The sequence below is a fragment of the Bidens hawaiensis genome, unplaced genomic scaffold (genome assembly GCF_021521415.1).
Source record: "Bidens hawaiensis isolate Kalapana, Puna unplaced genomic scaffold, B.hawaiensis_p1.1 tig00022925_1, whole genome shotgun sequence".
Lineage (NCBI taxonomy): Eukaryota > Viridiplantae > Streptophyta > Magnoliopsida > Asterales > Asteraceae > Bidens > Bidens hawaiensis.
In genome coordinates, this window is record NW_027493589.1 from 277,971 (window position 1) to 299,787 (window position 21,817).

Genomic DNA, 21,817 nt, shown 5'->3' on the forward strand with positions numbered 1-21,817 from the left:
CATGGGCTACCGGACATGTCTTTGGGCCGACCGCATAGTCATTTATATATGTAAAACCTTATGAGAGAATACTATTATAAATTCCTAACTCCTAAGTATGGGGGTTGCTTCATAGCATGTTAGTACATTATGACACAAAAAACAAGTTGTATAAACTATGCTAGGACTATTAAATGACACTTAAATCTACTAAGAAAAAGTCATTAGATGCATACAAACATGTAAAGCTGATGTTGGTGCACAAGGGTAATATTTCATATGTGATCAAGTTTAAATCAAGGTCGATCTTGCCCTAGTTTCGGGTTGTGACGTCATCAACAATTTTGGGCAGCTTCCTAACAAGGTATAGGACTATCCAAGAGTATAGAGTCCCTCAATCATCCAAACTTCGCTAATATCAGTACGTCACATGTAAACAAGTAATAGAAATGGACATTGTTGATATAGTGGATTTTGTTGATGTAAAATTAGTAATCATATAATTTAAAATGAAACAATAATATTATTTTTTTATTTATAACTTTAAAGTTTTGTGAAAAAAAAAGTAGGTCATGTAAGTATGAAACCAACACTAGAAAGAGAGAACCGTGGTTTTCGTCTGTGTGTTTTGATCAAATTTAAATCTAACAAAGAACTACGGTTTCATCCCTGGTTTAATCAAATTTATTGTTTTAACGAATTTAATCCAATAGTTTCAAATTTGAGTTTTTCGTCCAATAGTTTTGTTTTTACTTGTAATTAAACCCGACTAAACTAACCATGTTCGTTAAAACCCATCAACGTGCCCTCCACGTAAACAGTTTAAAACAAGATCTTGTACCTACTTTCAGGTTGTGACGTCATCCACGTTTTTGGGTAGCGACTACACGAACATACGAGGAACACAACCAATTAAAAACAAAATTGTCGCTCGCGTGAAGAGCGTGCACGTCGATGAGCTTAACCATCAGAGTTAACAAGATTAGTTGGGTAAAGGTAAAGTTTAATTGCAAGTAAAAACAAAATCACTTGACAAAAAAGTAAAAACTGTAAATTTAAAACTATTAGACTAAAACGTATAGTTAAAAATGAAGTTGTCCAGCATGGAGCCTAGTCAGCCTACACGAGAAATATCTCTCGTCTTATTAACCCTTTCTTACACGTGTCACAATCTAAAGCTATAGTCTATACACATGGCACACAATATTTACCATTTTACCCCTCAACCTCCTATAACTAACTCAATTCCGTTACAACAGACTTAACAATATATCAACACATCATCGACTCACCATTACACACAACTCACACAGCTTACAAACTCCATTAATGGCGTCTACTCTGCAACTCACTCTCATCACCATCACCATCGCAATCCTCCTATCAACCACCGCCGGAGCTCCACCTACCTCACCGGACTCCGCCACCTCACCTGCCACGTCACCACACGACATCCACGACTCGTTCGCTCCAACCTCAATCTTCGAACCGATTCTCGCTAACCTAGGGTTTCATGAACTCGCCATGGCCGTACCGTCACTCTCCGACGACTCAGCCTTCACCACATGGAACGGTCCCACCACTCTCTTCGCACCTACTGATTCCTCCATCCAGTCATGCTCTTCATGCTCCGTCGTACGTCTCCTTCGCGAACATATCGTTCCTGGTCTGTTCTCTCACGAGTACTTATCAAAACTCGCCTTCGGTACGAAGATTGAAACTATGGATCCAGGTAGATGCGTACCGTGACGTCATCAACGTCAATAACCGATTCTAATAATAATAATAATTACACGAAGATATTCATTGGAGGCGTGGAGATAACACGTCCGGATCTATTCAACAACGGACTAGTAGTCGTACACGGACTACAAGGCTACGTGGCACCGTTATCACCGTTCTCATGTAACGTCGAACGGATGACGTCACTTTCGTTTCCTGATAACCGTCAGTCCGTTACACAGCAATCAGTCCAGTATCCTGCTTACGTCATGCGGTTAATGCTTCGAGACGCTATGCTTAGACTCCGTAACAGCGGATTCAGTATACTCGCACTCGCGATGAAGTTAAAATCAGTTGAATTGTTAGGTTTACAGAACATGACGGTTTTCGCACTCGATGACGTGTCAATCTTCTCCGGTTCGCATTCGTATGTGAATAACGTCCGGTTTCATATTATTCCGAACCGGTTGTTGGCGATATCTGATTTGGAGAAGTTATCGGCTGGTACGGTGTTGCCTACGCTTGAGAGTACGCAGTCGGTGATGGTTACGACTGCTGCCGGTGAGTTTACGCCGATGAGGATTAATTACGTCAGGATTAAGGTGCCTGACGTCATGAGGAACTTGAAGATTATTGTGCATAGTGTTTACTTACCGTATCCGCATCTTCATCCGTCAGCTGGTTTGTTTGAAGAGACACGTGGCAGTGGTGGTAGTGCTGAGGCTTTGTTGGAGGTGGTTAATACGACGTCGTTGAGTTCAGGCTCGTGTGTGCATGAAGCGAATGGAAGTTGTGGTGTTAAGCAGACGGTGGTGAAGACGGAGCATCAGGGTTTGTAGGTGGTTTCGTTAGTCAAAGTATGAGATGATTGGGAATAAAGGGAATAGTGATTAGTTGTAGTTTAAATAAAGTCTTGATGCATATGTTAATTGTACGTTGTTTGTTTTCGTGCATCTACTGGTTGTACTGTGACTTACTAAGACGGATTGGATATTAAATGAAGCTTTGATGATTTGATTTGATTTGATTTGATTTGATAACAGATACATAAACTATAAGTCCATAAGTTAATAGACTTTAAGAGTTAATACTCGTGTTATAAATTTATAACTAATATACATTTTTAATATACGAAACCATAACGAGTCTTCTAACTTTAAGTATCGGTTTTTAGTCCAAACTTTCTTCAACCGAAAGATGAATGTGTGTTTCTTCCTTATCATATGATTACAGCTTCAATTATGGTAAGCATGGCTTAAAGTAACGAGTCATGGGTAATTAGGGTCAACGATCATTTGATTCCGAAGAACTTATTATTTGAAGAGAAACCTGAATCTATTATTTTTATTTAACTTTATTAACGGCGGTAAATATTAGAAAGCACCTACTAGCAAGAAATTAGAAGTGCGGAAACATAAGAATTTACATTACTAAAAGAGTGTTTTTCAACTACTATATCCAAGATAACTTACACTTTTTTTTTCCTACTCGAGTACTAATAAAAAAACTATTATTAACCGACAAGACATATTGTGTGCTGAAGCCTGAAAGACTATTAATTTCATTAATATATACTGTGGTATAGTCATTTATAATGTGACTCTACATGCGAGATGGAAGCTCTAATACTAACTGTTGGTTCCCGAGTGACTCTCACAACTTGTATTGAATCAATCTGTGTTAATGGTGAGCGGAAATCACCACTAACTTAAATGTTTCTGGAGTGGCCAGTTATGCAAAAACTGTTACTATACATTTTAACTCAGTGGCATTACAAGGATCCATTTCTTCTGTTTGAGTTTGAATTGTTGCTATTGATACACACACAATACTCGTGCACAATGGCGGTGAGGACGGAGCACCAAGGTCTATAGTCGCTTGCTAACGATTTTCGTTAGTCAACGTTAGTCAAACTAATTATGTACAATAATAACTGTTATAGCCAATAGTTGTACTGTCACTAAAACATATTACATATTAAATGAAGCTTCTCTGTTTCCATTTCATTTCATTTTTATACAACATAATAGTAGCAGATACATAAACCATAAGTCCATAAGTCTATAAGTCAATAGACTTAATAGTTAATACTCGTGTCATATTCAACATTTTCAATACATGTAAGTATGATCACAGCGCGTACACAATCTCACCACTGCTGTCAATATGAAGTTCTTCACGATCAGAGTCAAAGTCGTGTAGATCAAAGTCTAGATCATCGTCCATCATATCAAGATCATAAAGACCGACAGTCGGGATTGTTGCCTCGGATAGTATCTTCATGATTGAATCCACACTTTGCATAGGTTCATCAGGCTCTTCAAACTGAATGTTCACCATGCTCTCTTCATCCATTAGATCCGCAGGCATGTTCTTTAGAAACCATTCGTGCGTCTTTATTTCCGTCATTGTGATTCGCTGTTTAATTGCATACACAAATGGTTAACAATAAATTTAGGCCTGTAAACGAAATGAGCGTTCAGTGAACTGTCCATGAACCATTCGGCAGGAAGTTCGTTTATGTTTGTTTGTTTAATAAATGAACGAACATGAACAAAAAAATTATGTTCGTTAACTAAACGAACGAACATGAAAGCATGTTCCGTTTTCATGAACGTTCGTTTATGTTAGTTTATTTATGTATTAATAGAAAATAATTAAATATAATCTGGATGAGTCATCTACTTAAAGGTTTTATATTTGTTAATTTGGGTTCATTTAAGTATTTTAATTATGTTCGTTTATGTTTGTTTGTGCTCATTTGCGTTTGTTCCAATATGTTCAGTTATGTTCGTTTAGAGATTTTAAACAAACGAACATAAATGAACACAAATGTTCACTCTTTAAATAAACGAACATGAACATAAATATTTATTCGATTAAGTGTTTGTGTTCGTTTAAAATTAACTGAACGAACACGAATATGCCCTTGTTCGTGTTCATTCAATTTGTTATTGATGAATACATCAGTCTCAATCTCTAGGCTCTGCCGATTTTATTTGTGTTCGTGAACACATTCATTTCCTTAATGAACGAACACGAACATAAAATCTTGTTCGGTAAGTGTTCGTGAACCATTCGGGACCACATTATTTCCTTAACAGCCGAACATGAACAATGTGACAAAATGATATTAATCAACCTGTGCAGGGTCGCCAACGAAGATTCGTGACAGTAAGTGGCGACATTCAGGTGACAATTCAATATTATCCGGAATCGAATACTGAACATGGAGAATTCTCTGCAGACCATCAAAATGTGCATTTGTTAAAATTTAAATGAAAATAAATTAATATTAATAAAATGCAAGTTTTAGCTAAGTGATATGTTAAGTACATGTATAGTTTTCCTGAAATCTCTTGGTTCATTTGGATCCTCAAAAGGATATCCGCCAACAAGCATGACGTATAGCGTCACACCACAAGACCACACATCCGCAATCTGAAAACAATGCACCCCGATAAGTTGTTTATTTTTTTTCTTTTTATTTTTGGCAAAAACGTGTCGAATTTCATACCTTCCCATCATATTCTTGTGTGGCCAACACTTCTGGAGCAATGTATGCTGGTGTCCCAACTGTAGATTTCGGCTGCGAATGCAATACCGATGACTGCAATACAACATTCACAAATTATACCAAAATCAAGATTTTATAATAATAAGTTGTATCATGCTTATTAATTATTATACCTTTGAGTAACCAAAATCACATATCTTTAATCTGGGAGCAGGGCTTCCGTCTATCAACGTGTTTTCTAGCTTCAAGTCTCGATGACATACTTGCTACAACCGACATAACAAAAATAGTTAGCACATTTCGATCTAGTCATATAAATAATATCAAACACATACCATTGCGTGACAGTAGCTGACACCGGATATCAGTTGCTGAAAGAAGAACCGCGCCTACACAAAAACTAAATTAGTTTTTCATGTTTTATATAATTAGTGAAAAACATAAAATAAAAAAATTATGCAAAATAAAAGTACCTCATCCTCACTGAAGCGACCCGCGTTACAAATTCTGTCAAACAACTCCCCGCCAGCAACATATTCCATAACAATCGCTAGATGAGTCGGGGTCAATATGACCTTTGAATTAACAAAATATAAACATATTAACTATTTGAATCACGGTTTAACCAGGGGCGAAGCATAGCAAGGACCCAGGGGGGCCACTGTTTTTTCGCACAGTAGTGTAAATTTAGCCGTTTTTCTCCTGAAAACTTTTATATGTATATAAATTTACCGTTTCAGACCAAAAATTGACACCCCCCCCCCCCTTTCGTTTATGAATTTTTCCATACATTTTGAATCCCCCCCCCACAGGCGTTCTAGACCAAGCTTCGCCACTGGGTTTAACACATAATAACCAAATCAAGAAAGTATTAACGATTTCAAACCTCTTTAAACCGCACTATATTCGGATGCCGCAAAGGCCTGTGATTAATGATTTCCCTTTGAACATTCTCATCTATCTAAAACACAACCAATATTAACATGCTAAACATAATTTCCATATTTAGTATAAAACTTATATATATTATGATCATAAATCAAAACTCATAATAATAATAAGGTATATTGGTTTTTATTAGTCCCAACTATCGCTTTTTGGTCGATGCCGGTCCCAACTAAAGAACTGGTTGAGCTAACGATCTCAACTTTTAACGTATATGTTCCCAATGGTCCGCGACTAACATAATCCTAACGTCGTTAGTTGCAGGTCGCCGGAAAACCGTTTTTTCCCGGAAAAGTCACATTTTTTTCGGAAAACACCACATGAACATCGTCACCACCACCAATTGACTCACCACTAACCAATCACCACCACTTGAGCACCACCAACCGATTCCGATGACGGTTCTAGGGTTCTAGCGACCTCAATAATTGCGGCTTTTACTAGAAAAATATTCCTAAAGGTCCGATACAAAGTTACAAAGATGTTTGGGACGAAAATGCTGAGTTTTTCGGAAAAAAATGTGACTTTTCTGGCAAATAAACAGTTTTCCGGCGACCTGCAACTAACAGCGTTAGGATTCTGTTAGTAGCGGACCGTTGAGAACAAATACGTTAAAAGTTGGGACTGTCAGAAGCCAATTCGTTAGTTGGGACCGACGACGACCAAAAGATAATAGTTGTGATTAGTAAAAACCAATAATAATAATAATAATTAATAATAATAATAATAATATACTTAACCAATATTAACATGCTAAAAATAATTTCCATATTTAGTATAAAACTTATATATACTATGATCATAAATCAAAACTCAAATAATAATAATAATAATAATAATAACAAAACTAATTAACTAACCTTTTCACCTCTCTCAATATACTTAACAGCAACAAGCTCTTTAGTTTCTTTATTTCTCATAAGCCTTGCAACACCAAAATTACCCGACCCGATATCCCGAACAAAGTCATACTGATCAGTATCATGCATGATCGCCATCTCGACGACCGGATTCACCGCAGGCAAATCCATATCCATATTCCAACTCAAAAAAACAAAAAACTCACGTTACAGTTTCATAACCAGGAAACAGTATATCAGCATGCAACACAAATACAAATACTTAAACGTGAGTTGCATCTGGTTGATATATATATATATATATATATATATATATATATATTATTATTATTATTATTATTATTGATGCAGAGAAACAGGGTGATACGGTATCGTTTTGGCTAGAGTTTGGTTGCCAGACGACAAGTGATGATATTGGTTTTATTGAATCTTTGTCGGGTTTTATGTGTAGACTTAGTTAGAATCGGCCATCATATGTTTTTTATATTAAAAAAAAAGAGAGAGACAATAATTTTTTTTTTCAAGTTTAAGATAGTATAGGCTGGTCAGAGTCGGTAACGGGCTCTTCAAATTTGGGAAGTGGGGTAACTTAAAAATTAAAAAAACATGAAAGTTGTCATTTTAAAAAAATATTCAGGTTATTTACGGTTTGACCAATGATAATTCTAGTTTTTCACTATTGTTGATAAGAGCAACTCCAATCAATGGCGAAGGTTGCTTAGGGCCAGGGGTGGCACCGCCCCCTGTTTTTTCATGCAATAGTTTAAATTTATCCGTTTTCGTCAGAAAATTTTTATACATAGTGTAAATTTAGCCGTTTTTTGCCGAAATCTTTTATACGTAGTGTAAATTTAGTCGTTTTCGGCCAAAATTTTAAGTCGGCCCTCTTTGTTTGTGAAATTTTGTATGTTTTTTGAGTCTAGCCGCCCAGGTGTCTTAGTCCAAGTTTCGCCGCTGATTCCAATATAGCCATCATAGACTTTATACTTAATTTTACATGTGGTTTATACTCGATTTTTGTTTATACTTTTCTCCGTTTCGTTTATGATCATCATTATGAAAGAAATAAAGTGAAAATCATGTATAATTCTATGATGATTATAATATCGGAATTGCTAGTGATAACAAAAGAGAATGTTAATATTAATATATCATCATTGGTTAAGTGTAAGTAGAGATTATTATCGGTCAATAGACCATAGTTATAATTATTAAGTCCAGTTTTGTATGAATTAAATGTATTAATGAATATGTATTAGCCCAATGAATCACTTTTTTTTATACTATTTTCACTTTGTTACTCGAATTAGGACTAATTTTCACACCATCTACTTATGTGATTTAATAATTTAATAATTTCTTTGTAAACAAATATAACTCATTTCTAAATTTATTGAAGAGTTTAAATTTAGGTATCTTCATATATACGTAACTAGTTTTTACCCCTATATTACGGGGTTGTTTTATATTATTTGTTCTAATACTTATTTATTTTTTGCATTTATATTTTTTTATTGTATGAAAGTTAATAATATACTTATGGTTTGATGATAAATTGTTTGACAAATAAATGAGATGTTATAACCCGATTTAAAAGCTATATGGTTTTAATGAGACCCAAGACCCGTTTATTTCTTTTACTATAAAATTGGTTTTTTAATTATAAATAATATATATGAAAGTTAATAATATACTATTTTTTTAATATCAAATTGGTTTTTTAATTTAAATAATATATATATATATATATATATATATATATATATCTTTTTAAAATAAATAAGATATTAATTTTTAGTATATCCTATTTTATAGGATTTTTACATCAATAATTTGGTGAGAATAATTTTTAATTTAATGAGATGTTATAACTCGTTTAAAGAATATCTGGGTTTGGTAAGACCCATACCCATGAATTCGGGTCAAATGCATGAGAAGCCTCCATTTAAAAATCAAGCAAATCTGGTGACTCAAAAAAAAAGGGAGCGACCACATCGCGACACAAATTTTTATGTCTTCGTTTATATATGTTATAGATAAATAGATGGAAAAGAACCTGACATATATGTTATTGTTGTTGCTGCCAAATCATAATTAAATTAGTAGTACTTTATTCAATTTGCAAAATGCAACTTGTTGTGTTTAATATTTTCTTGAAACAACTTGCTCTAACTAATATTGTGACACGAAACGAGTAGATATTATTAAAAGTTTAATGTATAAAACATATTATTTTTATTTGGGTTTGGTTTGAAAATAGGATCATGGGTTTAGGTATCAACCATTTATATAAGGAAATGAATTAAATTATAATCAATCAGATTGTCTGGTTTAAAACAATGGAATTTGATATCCATTTTAACGCATTATCGACCAAATATTGTATTTCTGGTATCAAATCATTTTGTGTTAGTGTGTTACTATAAAATTTTTATTATTTATTTTTTCTTTATTTTTATAGTACGACTAGGCGTATAAATAAAAATTATAAGTTGAAGCTTCATTATAATATTTAGATAATGTGTAGTAGTTTAATTTAAAAAGTAGAAAAACGTCCCGTCATGTAAGCATGGAGGCACTTATTTTAAAAAAATAAATTAAAAAAGAGATAATTTGATTGGTTGAAAAATAAGTTTGCCTCATAAAAAGAAAGCTAGTGGCACCCAAGGGAGCTCTTTCACCTTTGGCGGTGACACCCATATGAAATTCTATTGTAATGGTTTATGGTTTAAGTGTGGGAGAGGATTGGTGGTAGGGACGTCACCGCACAACACACACTTTTTTTAAGGGAACTAATAGCAAAAAAGTTGTATAGTTTTCCTGTATTCCAACTTTAACATGTGTTATCATGTTTCTTATCAAAATCGTGTGCATAAATTATGTCATCAGATTCTCCCCAAAGCAAAAAATATTAATGAAAGATACTATGGTTTTAGAATTTGCTTTACACCCGAAAAATACGTATTGTACTTCATCGTGAGAGGTGAGCCGTGAGGGGGAAGTGTGCTACGAGGTTCAAAATCGCAGGAACGCAATGCGAGTCTAATGAGTGGTAAGTGGGTACCTAGTTAATGTGATTCCGCTCGTGAAGTCACTCATTTCAAAATATTCTTAATAATTAATTAATTTTAATATCACTCATCACTCACTAGACCTAACGAATGATGAGTGAATGAATGTATGTCTTGCTTGTGTGACTCCATGTATCACTCATGCTCATTAGGTATAACTTATAAACAAAAGTCCAAAGAAAGTTTAATCAGAGGCAGTTAATACGATAACTTAATATTATTTTTAGTGACAGTTTAAGCTTCCTGCTCAAATCGCTTAATATTGTATAAAAATAATACAACTTATTATAAGAAAAAGATGTTTTGACCATGAAAAGTGTCTAGTATTTGTTTAAAGATTTTATACATTAAAATAGGTTCAACTGGATTTGTTATTTCGTGCGTCTAGTGACTCTAGTCACATATTTTTTTAATTCCTAATAATTTGCTATTTGGAGAAACTTTTAAAAATTGATTAAATAATAAACTAAAAGATTTTTAAATTCTCAAAGTGAGAGCAATAATTTTCCAGGATTTGTAATTTCAACTATTCATTGAAGTCTCAATCTAATTTACAATAGAAAAACTAGACGTCCTCAATTTGGAGTCTTTGATTATAAAAACACAAACTTTAAAGTTATTTGCGTTAGTCATAGTTTAAAGGGCAGGCTAAACGTACATGTTATTTAATATTAAATTAACTTATTTGTTTATCTGTATAAAATAGGCTTAGTTATTTTATATTTGTTAACTATTTAGCATTGGTTTGTATGTTAATATTTGTATAGATTTAAGTACTTTTTTTTAAGAATTTCCCTCACTATTTCTTGGGTTCGGTTTCAAAACCTTATGGGGTTATATCCCTGGCTCCCAACCTAGCTACGCCTCTTATTGTATTGTCATATCAAACTTGTGTAATAAAGACTATGCTTGAGCTAATATTTTTATCAAATGAAATTATATTGTCGTGTTTAAGTTGATTTTAATAACTCGTTAACGATTATTTAATCATATTGCATGCCAGCCTATTTAAATCTAAAAGTAGAATTTAAGTTTTATTTTATAATGCCAATTTTAGTAAATACATTTTTTATAACTCGTTTACAACCACCAATGCCTCTATGCTTAAGATTTGTTTACAACTTAATTACAATCCGTCAACATTCTTAGCTCAGTTGTATAAATAAGTTACACCATTTAAGTGTGCTCAGTTAAGGTTTAATCAAATATAAGTAATGCTTGTGATTATCAACTCAACATGTTAACCGCTACATCTATTACACCAACTCGGACCCAATTATTTAATTAGCAAGCTATTTTATGTTGAGTTTGGTTTTATATAAAATGTTACAATTATTTGATGCATGCCTTTAAAAAAAATTCTTCATTAATTATTTCAACTTGTTAATCCAAAACGTTTTTTTATTTGCAAATGGGTGATATATAAATTAACAAATTGACCATAGAATAACGTGAAAGGGGAAAGAAAAGAATACTTTATTTTAAAGTGGAAAGAATTTCTATAAAAGATAACCTCATTGTATAAAAAATGAAATTAAATAATTAATAAAAGACACTTGACAAAACAAACATAAACGGTAAATTGCATTTGGTGGAATTTTTCAAGCAACAGTTAAACACTTCGTTATTGACTTTTGTTTTCACCTAAGAAAATTCTAATCAAGTTTTTTCTCGTCTATTTTTCTTAAATGCAGTATTTCTTAAATAATAATTTGAATTGTTAATGGAGTATTTGGTAGGTTGTGTGGTGAATATGATGAATTCATTGATCATCTTATCTTATTGACAATTTATTAGTAACTCGTGTAAAAATCCTTTTATCTATGCGTTTTTGACGTGAGACTTATGTGTAGTTTGGGTTTTAAAAGGAAAAATGTCTATAATTTGTGAATCACATATGCAGATTTCTATAGATTAAGAGATGAACCGAATGTCTGTAGTTTGTAATAACAATGACGTTTATTTTTTAATTTATGCACACTGCTAAAATAAACTAAAATATATGGTGAATGATATAATTTCCTCAAGTAAAAAAATCAAACCTAGATCTTTTAAATATGAGTTCTCATAATATATGATTTCAATTTTCAAATACACAAAAAATTAATGACTACTTTCAGTCATATCACAAGAAAATTTTAGCAAATAAAAAATTTGATGGTTGTTAATTTCAGTGAACGTTGAAGTTCGGAAGAGACGCTAGGCAGTGGCGGTGGTGAAGAGCAACAAGGACGATAGGCAGGGTACAATAGGTTTATGCCTCGAGTGTTGGATTTCAATCGGTAGAATAGGGTCGGTGGAGGGGCGACACCCAGTGGAGGAGTGAGGGGTGGTGGCTATGGTTGAAAGTCTGTGAAGGAGAACGATGGTTTATGAGGTTAGAAAGAGCTTAGAAGAGGTAAAAAAGGCAATGCTAGATCTCTAAAAATATAAAAAATGTTAGATGAAAAAATCGATTATCTGGTGCATGTATAAAATGGCCTTAAAGAAAGCTCTAAAATACTCCTAAACATACTATTATTTTATTTTTCTCTTTTTACGTTTTTAAGTACTGAATAAGCATTCAGGAGACAAAATATCTAAAACTTAACATAAAAATTTATAAAACTGAAACACAAAATTAAAAATTGAAACATTAACCCATTGAAATACACAAAAAAGCAAGCACAGTAGTGTTTAAAATTAAACAATCCCAAACATGAAAGTTATTGCAATGTATAATTGAAAACCACTACAGTATTATAAGTACATCATTTCATCAATTCATACATGCTATTGAAACTTTGAATCAGTGATTAGTCCCCTTGGGCCTTGGTTCGTTGCTCTCTACTAACCTTGTTCGACTGGACAACTAACAGAGTGAACGAAGGTGGGATTGGGCTAAAAGATGAGAACAGGGAACTAGGAAGGGAGGCCGATGGTCGCCTAATGGTTTATGTTTTTGTTTGAAATCTTTGAATTGTTGGTTGTTGCGTACGTAAACTGTAAATAAGTTAATGGGTTTTGAAAAAAGAACTACACGATCATTTTAAATAAAATGAGTTTAGCGGCCTAAAATACATGGATTTGAATTGGATTTAATATATATTCTTATATTTATATAATTATTTTCTAAGAAACCTCGGGTCTCACAGGAGACTGCGCCTAGAATTGTCGCTCTCCCTGCCTCTCATGGGCGGCCCTAGATTGTTGGTATATAAAATTAAAAGTGATAAACTCGAGTATACAAATTACTGGTAGATTTCTCCTTCAAAATGATCTATATGTAATGAGAATCAAATATAATACTCGATCTTGTTTGTATTATATATTTCAATAATCTAAGAAATTTGATTGTAAACCTAATTTGATGATGAAGGGTTTGTTCTTGATTTAATCTTTGAAAATGTGTTGATGATAGTAATTGGTATTATAAAATCGTTAAATTGGAAATAAAATGGATTTGATGTGCATGTATAGTGACATTTGGGTTTTTTTGAAGACTTTTAATCTATGGTTAATGGGATTGATTAAATAAAATATATTTTTTTTTTGAAAATTGACTTTCATTAAAAACAAACACAACCAACGACTATCACCAAGACGGAGAAAGACGCTGAAATCCAAAAACCAAAACCAACAATCACGTTACATCAAATAAACACCAACTTTTCCAATCCACTACCCCTATCTTAGATCTATTTTTATACCAAAGAAAACCCAAAGATTTTATATCCGCAACCATTTCTGCCACCTTAGTGTTCTTGCCCGAAAAAATCTTTTCATTCCTAGCACGCCAAATCCTCCAACAAGTAATGATGACAATTCCATGAATAATCAATCTCTTATTCCCCGTCGCACCACAAACCTTATGCACTTCCACCAAATCATTGACATGAAAAACAAAAGATCTAGGGATGTTGCACCATGAACCAATCGCATTCCAAACGGCCATAGAAATGAAACACCCGGTTAACAAGTGCTCGAGCGATTCCTCATTACTCTCACATAAAGCGCAACTATGATCATCACAATGCAAATGACGTCTAGCTAAAGCCTGCTTGGTTGGAAGACTATCCAGAACGGCCCTCCACATAAAAATATTACATTTTTTCGGGACCCAATCGCTCCATTGGAAACTGGAACTCCCAGCATCCACAACGGACCGCACCATCCATCTTTTAATCGCCGAAACCTCGAACTCTTTGCAGCTACCAACCGCCCAAGACCATGAATCTTCACGGTCAACCATCACCACCCCTTGAAGGAGATCTTCCAACTCCTGCTTCTCGATCACCTCCTGTTGGGAGCAAGGAGCTCTAAGCCAATCCCACACAATGCGACGAGAAGATCCAGTGACCACCAACCGATCTGCTAACAAGACATTTTTATGTTTTTCTACCGCATATAAGGACGGATACTTGTCCATAATCGGCGCCGAACCCAACCACAAATCCGTCCAAAACCGAACTTGGCGACCATTCCCAACTGTGGCCCGGATCACTCTATTAAAACCCACACCATCAACCTTAAATTTGTTCCAAAACATAACACAATTCTTCCAAACCCCGGGAACTCCATTATTAACCGGAGCAAGCCCCCAACAGCGCGAGGACCCGTGAATAGACAACACTACTCTTCTCCACATCGCGTGATGATCATTTAGAAATCTCCCAAGCCATTTAGTAATCAGCGCTTGATTATTAACCTCTAAACGAGCGATACCTAAACCCCCTTCTTTTATAGGTTTGGTGACTACCTCCCAAGCCACCCATGACATCTTCCTCACTTCATCCGAACCACCCCATAAGAACCTTCTCATCAAAGCTTCTAAATCATTGGTAACCTTCTTGGGTGCCTTAAAAAGCGAAAAATAATAAGTGGGAAGACTATCCAGCACCGATTTAATAAGGGTTAACCGACCGGCAATAGATAACGAATTAACTTTCCATTTAGATAGCCTCTTCTTGAACTTGGACACAACCGGTTCCCAATTAACCACCCTATTCATGTTAGCGCCAACCATAATCCCTAGATAAGAAAACGGGATTCTACCCGGCTTACAACCCATGAAACCAGCTTGGATATCGATCTCACCATCTTCTACACCTACTCCAAATAACACTGATTTATGGAGATTAATCTTTAGCCCCGAACACAAGTAAAATATGCGAAGAATACGTTTCAAGTTATCAAAATTAAAAGAAGACCACTCTCCCATAATCATAGCATCATCCGCATAAAAAAGATGGGATAAAGTAGGACCTTCATTAGGAAGAGTAATACCATGAAACGCACCTATATCACAGGCTTGTTTCAACATACCTGAAAAAGCCTCCATCAGAATAATAAAAAGAAAAGGCGATAGCGGGTCACCTTGACGAATGCCTTTATGACATCCAAATTCGAATGTAGGAGATCCATTAACAAGAACAGACGATCTGCTCGCCAACAAGATACCACTAATCCAATCGCACCAGACCGAAGGAAAACCCATCTGAGAAAGAACCGACAACAAGAACTCCCAATTCACATTATCAAAGGCTTTATCGAAGTCAATCTTGAACATAAAAATTCTTCTCTCCCTCTTCTTAGCCCAAGCAATAACCTCATTAGCCACCAAAGGGCCATCAAGAATATATCTCCCGGATAAGAAAGCCGACTGATGCTCTGAGACAATCTTATTCATAACCGTTTTGAGTCGATTCACTAACACCTTCGACACAGTCTTTAAAATACAACCAATGAGACTTATCGGTATAAAATCCCCCAAAGAAGACGGATTGTTTACCTTAGGAATTAAGGTGATAAAAGACGAACCAACCCCCGAGCAAAAACTTTTAACCTTATGAAAATGATCAAGAATATCCACAAAATCCTTCTCGAACAACTCCCAATAAAACCGAATGAACCTAAAATTAAAACCATCCGGCCCAGGAGCTTTGTCACCACCGCAATCAAAAACCGCCTTCTTGATCTCATGCACGGAAAAATCACTGATCAAAAAATCCGCCTCCACCGAAGACAAGACCGAAAACCCATATCCAATCAACCGAGGCCGATGTGTAATAGATTCTTTAAACTTACCAGCAAAGAATCGCAAAACTTCCTTTTTAATGAGAACCGGGTTTGTTTCCCACGCCCCATTCACTTCCAAACCCGGAAAATAATTTGAAGCTTTACGTTTATTAATAAAACCGTGAAAAAATCGAGAATTTTCGTCTCCATGAATCGCCCAATTACACCGAGCCTTTTGCTTCAAATCCCGGTAATAATGATTATCCAACTCGCCTAGCCGTCTTTTAATTTCGCTTAAAGACCATGTCTCTTCTTCCAACAAATCCCGGACCTCCAAGGTTTGGTCCAAGTCACGCAACTCTTGCTCCAATAAAACCCTCTCCTCCTTTTCTTTGGCTTTACAATCGATCGCCCATCTAGTGATAGCATCACGCAAAGCTTTAAATTTATACAACAATCTCGCGTCCGGAGAACCATGAAACGAGCCATCAACAAGCGTCTTCTTAACCAACGTCCCAAAATCCTCTCTACCAAGCCATGAATTGAAAAACCTAAACGGTTTGGGACCATAGTTCTTGGAAGAACCAATTTTCAAAACCAACGGACTATGATCCGGCTTATTCCTTTCGAGAGCAATATACTCCGCACACGGCTATTCCATAAAGAAATCCCAATTAACGAAGATTCTGTCAATACGGCTTAATTTATTTCCTGCGACAAAAGTAAAACGCCTCCCTTTCAAGGAGTACTCGTGAAGATTCGAATCATCAATGAAATCGTTAAACTCATTGGCCTCACCCACATTAAACAAAGAATTCCGCCTATCCTCAGCACACCGAACCGAGTTAAAATCTCCTGCCACAATCCACCTCCCATTACCCTCCTCGATCAAATCACGAATTTCCCCCAAAGAGCTCGTTTAGTAACTAGATTTTGAGGAGAATAAACATTGAGAATATGATACGAGCTACTCTTTCCTTTCACAGTGCCCGAAACTAGAAGCCAATTATTATTCTTGACCACCCTTTCCATACGGAAGACTTGAGAATCCCAGATCGATAATAACCCACCCGACCTTCCAGACGAAGGAACCCAATCAAAAGAATACTCACCATAACCCCAAAACCGTCCCACAATAAAGCACAAAAACCCGATTTGTTTACCTCTATTTCAAAGATCTTCCATTTGAGCATGTTAGAGTAGAGGTGCACATCCAAACCAGTTAACCAATCACTAATTTCTACCTGTAAAAAAACCGGTGGTTAGTAACCAGTTTTTCATTTTTAAGCCCATAATCGGCTAACTGTTTTAGGTTTTTAAATTATTTCTTTTTAAAACTGATTTTTTTTCCCGGTTAATTACATGTTAGGGTTTTTTTGCTTGGAAACCGGTTACTAACCGACCCAATTAACCGGTCTAACCGATTAATTCAGCATTAACCAATAACCGGTTATTAAATTAATAGGTTAACCGTAGAGGTGCACAAATCAGGTTTTTTCTAATACCCGGGTTCAGGTATGAACCGATTTCGGGTATGATCGGGTATTGGAAAATCGGGTATTGAGATAAATCGGGTAGGGTTCGGGTAGGGTATTGAGGAGAAAAACTCAACCCTATGTACCCGGGTAGGGTATGATCGGGTTCGGGTATTGGAACCGGGTACGGCCGGGTATTAATACCCGGTTTTGAATTTGTAATTTTTTATACATTTTGTAATTTGTTTAAAATTTAAATTTGCTTTGTAATGTATAAAAATAATTAAACTATATAACAAAAACCATAAATCCATTTAATTACAAATTATTTACTTAGTAATATGCATTTTACAAAACTTAAACATAAAAGTTGTGAAGCAAGCATAAAAATATACTATAAAAACTCATGTATTATTTCGGGTATTAGAAATTTGGTATCGGGTATAACAGGGTATCGGGTATTGGGTATGACCGGGTCCGGGTATTTACGGGTATAAATCGGGTACGGTTCCGGGTACGGGTATTGACCTCAAAATGCATACCCTATCCATACCTTACGGGTAGGGTCGGTTCCGGTCTCGGGTATAGAATACCCGGGTATAAAAAACCGGTTCCAGGTATTTTTTCGGTTCCGGTTCTAGGTACGGGTTTTTTGTGCACCTCTAGTTAACCGGGTTGTGCACTTATGCATGTTATGTAAAGTTAGAAGCCTTCTTGGAGTTGTTGGGCCGAGGACGTGGTTTTCTGGGCTGGATATTTGGGCCTTTGGGAATAAGGACATACAAATTCAATAATAATAATAATAATAATAATAATAATAATAATAATACTTTAGAGACGAACCTGTAAATTGGATGTTGTTCAATGATAGAGCACTGAATTTACTAGTGAGAGGTAGGTGGTTCATATCTCATTATCACTAATTTATATGGGAGATATGAGGGGTGATCCTGGCTTGCCAGGGTTCGAGTCCTGATCTCACCCGGTTTTACCGGCTCCTCGCTGTCGTGCCATTTGGCGGGTGTGGGGTCGGGTTTTATCCGGTAAATCCTTCAATAGGTGGACCGCTAGGGGCTCCGTCCGTCCAGACTAGTGGCCGACTCGGGCTACCTTTAGCCAATGGGGGCCGCGTACGGAGTACCCGGGGTTACTTAGTTGGTCGTTCAAAAAAAAAAAAAAAAACTTTAAAGATGAACCTGACATAAACTAAACTACAAGGACCAAAACTAAACATAACATCTATACCACAACAACTTTCACATATTATCATTTCTCACCCCTCAAACTCTCTAACCGAATTAATTTCAATTATCACCGCCGGCGAATAATAATAATAATAATAATAATGGTATCAGACACAGAACTCACCGGCCGGCTACGGCAGTTCTTAACAACCGCCGATCTCACCACCACCACCACCGCCAGTATTCGCCGGAAGCTGGAGGAAGAGTTTGGAGTCGATTTAACGGACAAAAAAGCGTTTATTCGGCAACAAATTGATTTGTATTTAGAAACTCAACAGCAAGTTAACGAAGAAGAAGAAGAAGATAACGAAGAAGATGATGAAGAGGAAACGAGTAATGGAAAGAGCAGAAAACGAAAGTTAGTTGTTTATTATTATTATCATTATTATTATTATTATTATTAATTTGTTAATTTGATGGTTTAATTGTTGTATGCAAGTTGTTAATTAGCATTTAGGATTTTGAATTTGTGATGTATTGTTTTTTGCCCTAATTATGTGAATGTGAATTGGAGTCATGATAATGAATTTGCATATTTGAATATTTATCAATTAGTATATGAATTGGATGTTTAATTGTGTTTAGGAAGATAATTAGGTTAGTTTTAGTCAAGGTTGCAAAAGTCGCTAGCTGAGGTGTATGTCAAAATAAGCATAGTTCACGTAAAAAATGTGAATAGAAGTGATGGTAATGAATTTGCATATCTGAATAATTAATTAGCATATGAATTGGATGTTTAATTGTGGTTAGGAAGCTAATTAGGGTTGGAAGATTTGGTTTCATTAATTAGCATACTTTTTGTTTCCTAGCGCCTGAGGCTGTGGAGCTACTTAGCCGAGTCCAGCGGGCTATGCAATCAATGTAGTTTATCAAAGACTTGGTTTTGCAATACTTGAGCAATATGTTGCTTTTGATTGATCTGGGGAAAAAAAGAATTCAAATTTCTAAAAAAAATTGTTACTTTTGTTAAAGTATATTTGTTCATGAAATTAAGTCAAAAATGTAAATTTCAGTGATGGTCATGTATGCATATCTATGAATAATCCATTAGCATATGAATTGGATGTTTAATTGTGTTTAGCAAGATTATCAGGTCATCTTCTACATTTGGATATCAATTAGCAATTTAGCATAGTTGTTACTTTTTTTAATTTATACATGTTCATGAAATTAGGTCAAAAAATGAGAATAAAGAGGTGAAGAAGAAAGGGGGCGGGTTCACCAAATTATGCAGTCTTTCTCCGCAGCTTCAGAAGTTCACAGGGGTACCTGAGTTAGCAAGAACAGAGGTATGAACACCATTCTGCATATTTGTTTTATCAAGTTTTGTGATTATTGCCACAAATCAGATTTATACATCTCGATATATATATTATAGCACGGTAGCATTATAATCATAGGTTGTTAAACAACTATGGAGTTACATTCGTGAACATGATCTGCAAGATCCGGCCAATAGAAGGAACATACGTTGTGACGAACCGTTTCGTGAACTATTTGGTGTGGATACGATTGATATGTTTCAAATGAATAAGGCTCTTGCTAAGCATATATGGCCATTGAATTCTGATGGTGGTATATTTTCATATCATTGTTCTTCATAGTTATAACAGTACAGTTAATATTAAGTTTTTTTTTTTTGCTTACTGTTTTATATTTATGACTGAAATATTATTATCTGCAGCAGCTCAAGCTAGTGTAGAACCCAAGGAAAAGAAGCCAAAGAAGGCAAAAGAAGAAGGCGGGCTCTATTTATTTTTATTTTACTCTTCTTATAAGTTAACGACTTAACGTTAAATAAGCAATCATTTTGGGAGAACAGACTGAGAAATGGGAAATTTTGATGTAGAGAATGTTAATCATCTCAATGGTTTAAACTTTAAAGCTGTAATTAGGGATGTAAAAAAACCGAATGGACCCGAAGGGAGCATGTTCGTGTTCGTTTAACTTTAACCGAACAAACGATAGAACACAGACAGTTAAGCGGACGGTTTTTTTTTCCTTCTTGTGTGTTCATTAAGAAAATCAACGTGTTTGTGTTCATTTATGCTCGTTCGTTCGCTAATGGTATAAAAATATGGTTCATGAACGTAAATAAACGGGCATAACTGAGCTTAAGCCCATTAAAAGTAAACGTGAACAGCAATTTGGGGTCTAAAAGGCTATTAGAACTAGACCAAATTGTAATGCGCCTAAAAATATAAAAATGAATATAGTAACAACTGTAAACGAACATACGTAAACTAACAAACATATATGAGTGTTAATAACGAACATAAACGAATTTAAATGAAAAAAACATTCATGTGTTCATGCTTGTTCGATTAGCTAAATGAACAAGAGTTTTGTTCATGTTTTCGTTTATTAAATAAACGAACATAAACAAACTTCCCGCCAAACGGCTCACTGAATGTTTGGTTAGTTTACAAAGTTGTAGTCTCACTTAGTTTGGCTTACAGACTCAGACGAGCCCAAAAGAAAGAAGAAACAAAAGAGTGCCGGAGGCGGCGGCAGTGGTTCGGGTCTTATGGCTCCGGTTCCACTTTCAGAAGCTTTATTGAAATTTCTTGGAACAGGTGAAGACGCATTGGCACGCTCGGATGTTGTTAAGAGAATATGGGACTACATTAAACAAAATAACCTCCAGGTACATATGTATGTCTCAATCATTAGAATATTATTAATGTTGTCATAACTAACGCGTTAAACATTCATCTGAAACATGCGTATAGGATCCCTCGGACAAAAGACGGATTTTATGTGATGATAAGTTGAAAGAGCTCTTCGACGTTGACACATTCACTGGATTCACAGTTTCAAAACTTTTGTCACCTCATTTCATAAAGGCAGAAAGGTGAATCTTGCTAGTTAGGAACATGTAGTTTTGGATACTTTTGGCTTGAATTATTTATTGATAATATTTCAGTTAATGAAAATGGAATTTTTAACCCTCAAATGAAAATGTGAACACCAAACATGATTATTGAAAACTGTTGGTTTTGCTCAA

The 21,817-nt window shown here is 35.2% G+C and overlaps 2 protein-coding genes and 1 pseudogene across 3 annotated transcripts; 2 read left to right on the forward strand and 1 right to left on the reverse strand.

Annotated features, from left to right (window-relative positions):
- Window positions 1-1,121: 1,121 nt before the first annotated feature.
- LOC143566601 (uncharacterized) lies at window positions 1,122-2,540 on the forward strand (annotated as a pseudogene).
- Window positions 2,541-3,643: 1,103 nt separating this feature from the next.
- On the reverse strand, window positions 3,644-7,247 carry LOC143566602 (serine/threonine-protein kinase SRK2I-like). Its single transcript, XM_077053256.1, has 9 exons — window positions 7,024-7,247; window positions 6,105-6,179; window positions 5,692-5,793; window positions 5,554-5,607; window positions 5,392-5,484; window positions 5,219-5,311; window positions 5,038-5,142; window positions 4,844-4,942; window positions 3,644-4,119 (listed from the first exon to the last, which is right to left on the reverse strand). The coding sequence occupies exons 1-9, from the start codon at window positions 7,198-7,200 to the stop codon at window positions 3,832-3,834; spliced, it is 1,086 nt and encodes a 361-aa protein (XP_076909371.1). The 5' UTR covers window positions 7,201-7,247; the 3' UTR covers window positions 3,644-3,831.
- Window positions 7,248-18,816: 11,569 nt separating this feature from the next.
- On the forward strand, window positions 18,817-21,817 carry LOC143566603 (uncharacterized). 2 transcript variants are annotated; one of them, XM_077053257.1, is made up of 6 exons: window positions 18,817-19,168; window positions 19,985-20,099; window positions 20,211-20,385; window positions 20,495-20,551; window positions 21,270-21,457; window positions 21,543-21,817. In XM_077053257.1, the coding sequence occupies exons 1-6, from the start codon at window positions 18,912-18,914 to the stop codon at window positions 21,666-21,668; spliced, it is 918 nt and encodes a 305-aa protein (XP_076909372.1). In that variant the 5' UTR covers window positions 18,817-18,911; the 3' UTR covers window positions 21,669-21,817. The 2 variants fall into 2 exon arrangements, with proteins under 2 accessions (XP_076909372.1, XP_076909373.1); XM_077053258.1 differs by having other exon boundaries at window positions 20,498-20,551.

Excerpts from the sequence above, each read along its gene's own strand:
- LOC143566602 (XM_077053256.1), bottom strand. The coding sequence starts at position 7,200 with ATGGATATGGATTTGCCTGCGGTGAATCCGGTCGTCGAGATGGCGATC. Across the intron at positions 5,794-6,104 it reads ATATAGTGCGGTTTAAAGAG|GTCATATTGACCCCGACTCA; the intron begins GTTTGAAATCGT and ends GTTAATTCAAAG. Across the intron at positions 4,120-4,843 it reads TCGTTGGCGACCCTGCACAG|CGAATCACAATGACGGAAAT; the intron begins GTTGATTAATAT and ends GCAATTAAACAG.
- LOC143566603 (XM_077053257.1), top strand. The coding sequence starts at position 18,912 with ATGGTATCAGACACAGAACTCACCGGCCGGCTACGGCAGTTCTTAACA. Across the intron at positions 20,386-20,494 it reads GCCATTGAATTCTGATGGTG|CAGCTCAAGCTAGTGTAGAA; the intron begins GTATATTTTCAT and ends TATTATCTGCAG. Across the intron at positions 21,458-21,542 it reads TTAAACAAAATAACCTCCAG|GATCCCTCGGACAAAAGACG; the intron begins GTACATATGTAT and ends ACATGCGTATAG.